Source organism: Hevea brasiliensis, chromosome 6 (genome assembly GCF_030052815.1).
Source record: "Hevea brasiliensis isolate MT/VB/25A 57/8 chromosome 6, ASM3005281v1, whole genome shotgun sequence".
Classification (NCBI taxonomy): domain Eukaryota; kingdom Viridiplantae; phylum Streptophyta; class Magnoliopsida; order Malpighiales; family Euphorbiaceae; genus Hevea; species Hevea brasiliensis.
Genome location: NC_079498.1, coordinates 75,173,306 through 75,181,705, shown reverse-complemented (window position 1 = coordinate 75,181,705; position 8,400 = coordinate 75,173,306). Strand labels below are relative to the sequence as shown.

Sequence of the window (8,400 nt, the reverse complement as noted above, 5' to 3'; positions counted from 1 at the left end):
AAAATGCTCGTTTCCCTACAATTACAGCTAGCAATTGTCAACATGATCTATTTGCACAACACAACTTGACATGTAATTAAACGAGTTTAGGTTTAGGATAAATGACTTCAGGCCATGAACAAATCAATTTGTTTATGACATGGTAAAACTAGGTTTTTAATGGGGTTAACCTGCGTAGCCCAATAAGACGCATAAAAAAATGTATAATTGTCTATTTATTTACCAATGATCCATTTATTTAGTTTTGTATTCTCTTTTCAATTTGCTTTATAGGTTTAAGGTATGAGGGCTTCATGGAAAACTATAATTATGAAAAACAATGATTAGTGATTATCACATTGACAAATTTAAAAATTTGTTGTGTTTGAATAATTATGATATTTGAATATTTGGATGATGTTGATTACTGTGGTGTCTTAACAAGTTATTTAAACAAATTAAACATGTTATGTCATGTAAAACTTATAATGACTAATTTATCTAAATGGGTTATGGGGATCTTATCATTTAACTTGTGTCATAAACAAATTTGTATAAATGTTGAACATTTTGACCCGATTTGTTAGCCGGGTTAGGTTCATATTAGACATATTTATGTTATGCATAAATGTAGATACAACTTGTCTATGACCCATAAACACAAATTGCTAGCTCTACCCACAATGGCAAACAATTGTATAGCAAACTCCCAAGTACCATCATGTGAATTTTATTTCTTAGTGCAAATTTATAACTAATCATGGGGGATTGTTGTTTCTGGGCGATTTCTCTTAAATGAACTTAAAGGGAGAATGGACGTAAAGGAAGATTATTCTAAAAAGAAGAATAGGTAGATGAGAGGGAGAGATTAATGTTCTTTGTAATAGTAATGAAGGGATTTTAAATCCCTAAGAGAGAAGATATAGGAAAAGGTGGAAAATTTTAACTATTGGTTTTTTATTTTGATAATGCCATGTCATCATTTTTCTTTTCACTCTTCACTCAACAAAGTGTTCCTTCACACACATTACTGACCAGGACAATAAGAGATTTGATAATGTCAAAATATAAAAGTTGAGGTGCATGATGGGATAAAAGCAAAGGTTAGTATGCCAATAATCATTTTGATAAATGTTAAGGGTGAATTTACATATTTTACTTAAAAATAATGACATATTGGGAGATTGGCTTATTAGGTTTTCATTAACATAGGATACATACATCGTAAAACACTTGTCATTCATTGATTATTTATTAAAGCATTTTGGAAATGTTGAAATCGAAATATGACTTTCAAATTAAATTATGTAATTCTAAGTTTGATTTTAAAAACAAAAGTTACTATTACAAAAAGGCTAATAGTGAACTCTGCATTTTTTTTAAATTTTATTAATTTTAATTAGAAGTGACAAATGAATTGAATTTGGTGATTTAGATTTTACTTACTCGAATTCGAATTATTTTGAAATTATAAATTAATTTAGATTACTCTTTAAGCCGTTATGCTAAAAGGATTTTAGATCAATTTGTAAATTATATGTCAAAATTCATAGTTAAATGAGTCAATTTAAAACAAATCAGTTTTGAATCGAGTTATATGAATTAAGTTAATTTTTGATTTTATGAGATTATCTGTGGATAAATAACGTTAAATGAAATAATTCCAATCAAATTTGATAGATCCAATCGAAAATTTTCATCTGTTTATATTTGTAGTAATTTTTCTAATTTCATAAGGAGGAAAAAAATGTACATATATCAATTAGAAAAATACAACATATGTTAATGTTGATGCTAGTAAACATAAAATATTTTGTATTTTTTCCACAAAATAATTACATTAATTTTTCCTAGCAATTTTTTTTCTCGTAATGGATAAATAAAAAAATAGTTTTCTAAAAGAAAAATGTTAAGAAAATAATATTTATTATTGTTAGTATTTAAAAATAATAGAATTTTTTTTTGACCGTATTAAGTTGGTTTGGCAAATTTTAAATGTGCATTTCCATTAAATAATTTAAACTAAAATCAATAGAATGTTTAAAAAAATATAATTAGCCCTTACAAAAATTAGCAAATCAAAACTTGCTTCCATATAAAATATGGCTACACAGTTCGTTTCAGTTTTAAACCATCTAACCCCCGACCAAATACTCATATATCATACAAAAGTAAAGCATCAAACCATCTATCCACTAAATAAAAGTCCAGGGCTACTGATCTAATTACAGGATTTATATGCAGCCATTGGACCTCCTCTAAACCAATGATTTCTGAACCAATGATTCCCATATTCATATCTTTATTTCCATCTAAATAGCCACTGAACTATAGAACAAGATTCAATAGCTGTTTTATGAACAATAAACTGAAAAGATTCCTAGTTGGAATCTCCTCCCATTTCACAAGTTGCTAGCCCCTATAACATCAAGCCAAGATTCATCAAATATGAAGTTGCCTCTTAATCCCCACTGCAACTACCGAAGGTTCTGCGAAGCTTTTTGTACAGATAATTTGATCGTGTGGCTCTGAGACAATCTATAAATGTCTTTACACTCCTCAAGATCAGCATCACAAGTCAGAAGAACCCATTCATGATCATCATCCAAATACTTAAGATCAATTCTGCAGACATCGTTTATATTGAATCGCTTTGCAAGTTCTTGCTGCAATTCCTTGAAACCCCAACTTGGTTGCAGGCTGAACCGGACTTTGTCTTCTCCAAAGTTGGCTTTAACTCTAAAAGCACCACTTTCTCGTAAACTCTTGCCCCTTCTTTTTGTGAAGGGGAGAAGAATCTGATCAAGACTTGGACCATCTCCCAGTATTTTATGGCTTTGAGATCTAGCAAGAGGCTTGGGTTCCTCACGATACAAGGCATGTAGTTCTGCATCACTACGTGTTCTTTTGAGAACACCTCCCAAGTCTTTTATTGCTAAGGCATCTTCAGCATTCAAAGCAATGTTGGTGATTGCATGCTCCTTTGTTCTTGTTGAACAAGAGATGCTTGATCCAGAGCTTTGACTACATGATGAGGAAGGGGATTTTGAAGCAGCGGCTACAGCATTGGATATGCCAACCTCAGGTTGAGGGTTTAAAGGCTCCAGATTGTCATTCATCTTTAACGATGGGAAAGGATCATTTCTGCAAAAACTTGGAGAGGTCAATTCTGGAAAAGTTGCATAAAAGGAACCAATCTGAATGGCTCCTTCAGCACCTTGGACGGAATCGATCACAAGTTGGAGTTTCTTTAATGAGTGGCCAACCTTCTTAATCTTTCGAGAAGGCCAACGGGTGATACCGTGTTGCCTGCATATCCTTTTCAAAGTGGTGGGGCACACTGCAATAAGAACAAACTGATGAGTAACAAGCTATAACATATTTCTATATATATATATATAAAAAAAAAAAAAAAAAGCACGGTTCAAGCTAATAGATGTTAAGGATGCACATGCTCAATTTCCTAAAACAAAGATAAAGATTGTTTAAATAAAGGCACACAACATAAATGAAGAAATCAGTGTATCTTATGATGAAAGCAAGAAACCAAAATTGCTGTAAGTGGAACGATTAGTCCCAAGACAGTTACCAAAAATCAAAACAAGGTTCTAGGGAAGCCTCATCACAATGTTGTGAAAAACTTTTATGATAATCCAGTTGAAGAAGTAAAGTTTTTGGTAATAAATTCAAGAATTATTGCAAAGAAAAAAAAATAAAGAATAAACGACTTGCATTTCAGAAAGGAATACATAATTTCAGAATTACTATCTAGATGCATTCTTTTTTCCTCCTATCACTTTAGAAGGAATGCACAAAACTGTTGTAATGTGTCCCAATTGCCTCTTAACACAAAATGAACAATCTACACTACACATCAATTGAAACTATAGAAATCTCTTTTAACAAGTAAAACTTTCCAAAGATGCCTTATAGTTCATGGAATCCTCAGCCACATTCAAGCTTTTACAGGATTACATTATGGAGGCTCCAATAAAATCTAAGATAACGTCAGTTAAGAATGGCTTTGATTTGATCAATAAATATTATTAGTCTCCAATTAGTTGCAACGTAATATTTAGTCAACCGCAAAAGATTGAAAGAATATTTGATTTCCAATTGTGATAAATATTCTCCTACCGCCAATACTCTTAGCAGCATCCTTAAGGCTCCCTGCAAAGTACTGTCGAAGAACTTCCAAGCTGATTGTCTTCTCTGTCTTGGTCCGTCTCTTCTCACCTACCTTTCTGCTGCCTGATGACTGCTGGCCAGCAAAAGAAGAATTGATGCCACCCTCAGTACTATCTTTGTGTCCAGAATTTTGCTGAAGTTGTCCAGATTCTGCAAAAACCTGCTTTTGGTATAATTTCTCTAGAGTGTCATCCCAATGAGTTGCTACCTTAAACTCTTCTTTTGGTCCTTTTGGACTGTCCGATGAAACACAGAGACTTTTACCCTTCTGCTGAGCCTCCAACATCTGGGCAATCCAGGATGACCTTTCTGGATAAGATTCGTTAAATGAAGAAGACACAAACATATGACTTTCTTTTTTATTATGTCTTTCATCTGAAGCAATAGCCATTTGCCAGTTGATATCTTCCTCTGGCTCCTTGTCCATGATAACTTGTAAACTCCAACAAGCTTGTTGTATGGCAATGGGCAACAAGTCCTGCAACCGCTTTTGTTCTTCAGTATCTCGGCAGTCTTTTGGCAAGAATAGCTCCAATACAAAATCAGTTGATCCATCATTGGTGCTTCGCAAAGGAATTGCAACAGCAGCATCCAAACCAAGCACCTTAGCATGGTGAGATAGAGGATAATCTGTCTTGGAAAAGGCAGTTATATCACTTGCAAAACACTGTTTGTTTGTCACAAAAGCTTTCCCAACAATTCCTTGACCTAGAGAAAGGAACTGCTCAGAGCATGCCACATGGAATACTAAAAATTCTCTATCATCTACAAAGCAAGCAGAATCCACAGTTGAAATACAATTAGCAAAATTTTCATCAAAATGTCGACATCCGCCTTTCCCTTGCTGAAAACATGGGGCCCACGTCAGAGCTAAAGGTAACTTATGTGTTTTGCATACAGATCCCAAAATCTCTGATATTTCTGGAACTGCTGCTTGGCAAAACTCTTTACAAGCCTGTGAAGAAGGAAGAACAACTGTAATCCTAGTAACAAATCATAAAAGTTGAGATAATACACTTCTTGTTTTGTGAGATATCATCCACTTACCTTTACACTTGGAGGGCAGAAGTCTTGAGAACTCCTTAGATCAACAGCCTGGAAATAAATATAGTATTAGACTAAATTATCCATTAAAGTATGATGGTCTGATGATTCATATTACAAATAAAGTAATAACCATTGGTACTTTTGAAATGTTCATTTTCTAAGGTTATTTAAAAAACATGAAAAGTCAATGCATAGCGAATAAGAAAGGCATTGAAGAAAGCAGTAATAGTAACCAATAACAACCAAATAAAGGAAAATTTTGGCAAACAAAAAATAGCAGAATACTGAGAAACACAAAGGATGAAGCCTAGTGTCACTTCTACTGTCCAGGCAAATCATCACATGTATAATTACAATGGAGAGGAGTACATGCTCAAACTAAGATTGACCGAGGAAGCTGCCATGGTGTTTTTCATGAGAAAAATGCTCAGATACTTGAAGTGAAATTTGTACATTTTGCAGACTTACAGATCAGAGCAAGTATTAATATGTCTTAGTTCCATTGTTCTTCCATCAAGATTAATGTTTATAGCTCCCATCCAATGGTAGTGCTTTTTTTTTTTTAAAGATACATGAGAGGAAGAGGAAGATTAAGAAGAGACCTCAAGAGCTTTGCAGATAGTTTCTAGCTCTGGACGATAATTAATATATTGGGAGGTTGTTACAACCTCAACAACCCCCAAGCAAGTCCCAGTACCTCTTTCAAAGATTGGAACTGCAAGAGACCCACTAATGTTATATCGCTTTGCATAATTTCTACGTGGGTATTCATCATTTCTGAAGAAGCGAACGTCTGGAGTCGACTCAGGCAATTTTCCCAAGAAAACCCGACCAGGCAAACCAAGTGACTCTTTTGAATTCCCCTCCAATGGGAAATGATAACTTTCTGAAACATTTCTATAACTTGCAAGACTTTCACACTTTAGACTAAGGAAGCATGGCTGGTCAATAGTTGTAAGGACATGCTTGCCTTCTTTCTTTGTCGGCACCCATATCTGAACAAGGACTTCCCTATCTTTTGTGCATTCTTTCAACTGTCCAATAGCATGCATTAATCTCTTTTCTACGGAAGAAGATGGTCCAGGATCTGCCCTTGGTCCAATCCACAAGCTTGTGCCCAATTCACTTCCTTCCTTCAGCAAACCTTCAGATACTGAAGATGTTGTAATCTTGACAGAATTCTGGTTTTGAGATTCATTGTCAGCAATTTGTTCCACTTTGGGAATACTAAGAGGTGGGTTTTCAGGAAAGTTATTTTTCGTTGCTTCTCGGTGGATTTGCTGATTAAGGTTTGCACTCAAAAGACTACTGTTGGACTCCACAAAAGGAAAATACTGTGAAGAGTCATTTGGAACAGTAGAGGATGACAGGCCTGGCTGTGAAATTTTTAATCCATCAGTACTCTCCAACCAGCATCCATCATACAAGAGTTCATCTATGAAATCCAAATCCATGGCAGTGCCCGAGAAGCTCCCAGAGACAGAATCAGGTTTAAAGGAACCATCATCCATACTGAATTTGCTTCAAATTTGCATGTAACAAAACCTATTAAATCCTAAAAGTAGACTTTATCATGATCCGATCGAAACAAAAAAGGAAGAGCAAAATATAAAACAAACAGAGGAACTTCCAGGAAGGATTGTTAATGCTTGTACCTGAAAATCCAATATGGCCCGGCTAGGGGAAACATCGTCGACAAAATTTGTTTTCGTTAACTGCAATCAGAAATGCATTTCAGAGGAAGAAACCTACTGACATAGTTTCATTCACAACTAATACAAGCTAATTCAGCATACATAAGGAAGATCTTGATTACAATATTACACATCAAATAACTTGTGGTTGACCCAACAAAGAGTTTTACAATCCCAACAACAGGAAAAGTTTACAAAATTACCAGCAGCAAAATTTGGATTATTAAGAAACTATTTCAAAAACCAACTTAACTTCAAAACACCTAAGCAATTCATCAATTCTACAGTGGGGATCAACTCTCAAACGTTGAACACAGAAAGTAACAAACAACAAAACTAACCTGACAAGGAGAGAAAAAAAAAAAAAAAAGAAAAACAGCAACAACCCATTTCCCATAGCTTCTAAGCAACGCCGAATTTACAGTACAAAACATGTAGAAGAAGAGGAAACAATAATAATAATAATAATAATAGAAACAGAAAGAAAGCAAGTAGTAAAACTCACTCTGAAGCTCTTGCAAAAGGATAAAGCTGTGGACTATGGCTCAATGAAAGCTATCTAAATCTGACCCAACAAGAAGCAGAGCATGATCAACGACCATTTTTGTTTAGTGGAAGTTTGGGGTTGTTTCCTTATGAGGAGTGAGGACCCATCCACATAAAAGGGAAAGCTATCCGTTACAAGGACATTTGCTACCAACAGTGAGAGTAATTATATTCTACTCTATTGTGGCACAGCTCTACAAAGGGACGGGTTTATTTCCAATATTGAAGTCTGCGCGTGGCGAATCTTCTTCACCGCAAACAAAGAATGCGGACCCATAATAGTAACAAATCAAATTTTGTATACAAAATAAAATTTAGGTATGACTCACAAAATTATACAATTTTAGTTATTTTTAAAAATTAAGATGGCTTAGTTACTTTACCTTTATTGCCCATGAATGAATCCATTAACTTAAAAAAAAAAAAAAAAAAAAAAAAAAAAAAAAAAAAAAACTACTTTTGATTTTTTTTTTCCTTCAAAGATATGTGATAACTCTAGTGTCCTCAAATGATTATCTTTGGTTTATAACCCCTAATTATTTAACGACTCATTTGCTCTTATTATTTTTGAAGTTGAGTTACTACCAGACTCATATAGAGATGAGCTCTTTTTTATAAGGCTCAAATCCGAAACCTCTTATTTAAGGGAAATCGAATTCCTTTCACTTGATCCAACATCCATTTTGTCAGCATGATTATTAATAGATATTAATATTCACACACCTAGCATTTTAAAGTTGGTTATATTAGTAAAACTCCACATGAGTTACTTGACAAGATAGATATATTTTTATTTATAATTAATTTATAATATTAATTAATTATAATTATTTTGTAATAAATAAATAGAAATGCTCAAATTTAAAACTTTTTGCTTTTTAACCCTTAAAGAAGACAACTAGAATACTCTGATTGACAAATAATTTATGCCTTTAAACATTATTCT

The 8,400-nt window shown here is 33.7% G+C and overlaps 1 protein-coding gene across 2 annotated transcripts; it reads right to left on the bottom strand.

The window, feature by feature from the left end:
* Positions 1-2,249: 2,249 nt before the first annotated feature.
* On the bottom strand, positions 2,250-7,634 carry LOC110672195 (protein NLP2). Of its 2 annotated transcripts, none has more exons than XM_021834909.2 (6): positions 7,414-7,634; positions 6,870-6,929; positions 5,817-6,769; positions 5,215-5,262; positions 4,117-5,122; positions 2,250-3,319 (listed from the first exon to the last, which is right to left on the bottom strand). In XM_021834909.2, exons 3-6 carry the CDS (start codon positions 6,723-6,725, stop codon positions 2,457-2,459), a joined length of 2,826 nt encoding a protein of 941 aa, XP_021690601.2. In that variant the 5' UTR covers positions 6,726-6,769; positions 6,870-6,929; positions 7,414-7,634; the 3' UTR covers positions 2,250-2,456. The 2 variants fall into 2 exon arrangements, with proteins under 2 accessions (XP_021690601.2, XP_021690600.2); XM_021834908.2 differs by having other exon boundaries at positions 5,817-6,759.
* Positions 7,635-8,400: the final 766 nt, after the last annotated feature.

What these genes read in the sequence shown, in the direction of transcription:
- LOC110672195 (XM_021834909.2), bottom strand. Translation starts at nt 6,725, where the DNA reads ATGGATGATGGTTCCTTTAAACCTGATTCTGTCTCTGGGAGCTTCTCG. An exon ending in CTATCTGCAAAGCTCTTGAG is followed by an intron (nt 5,263 to 5,816) that starts GTCTCTTCTTAA and finishes ATTTATTTCCAG; the next exon opens with GCTGTTGATCTAAGGAGTTC. An exon ending in TCTGCCCTCCAAGTGTAAAG is followed by an intron (nt 5,123 to 5,214) that starts GTAAGTGGATGA and finishes CCTTCTTCACAG; the next exon opens with GCTTGTAAAGAGTTTTGCCA.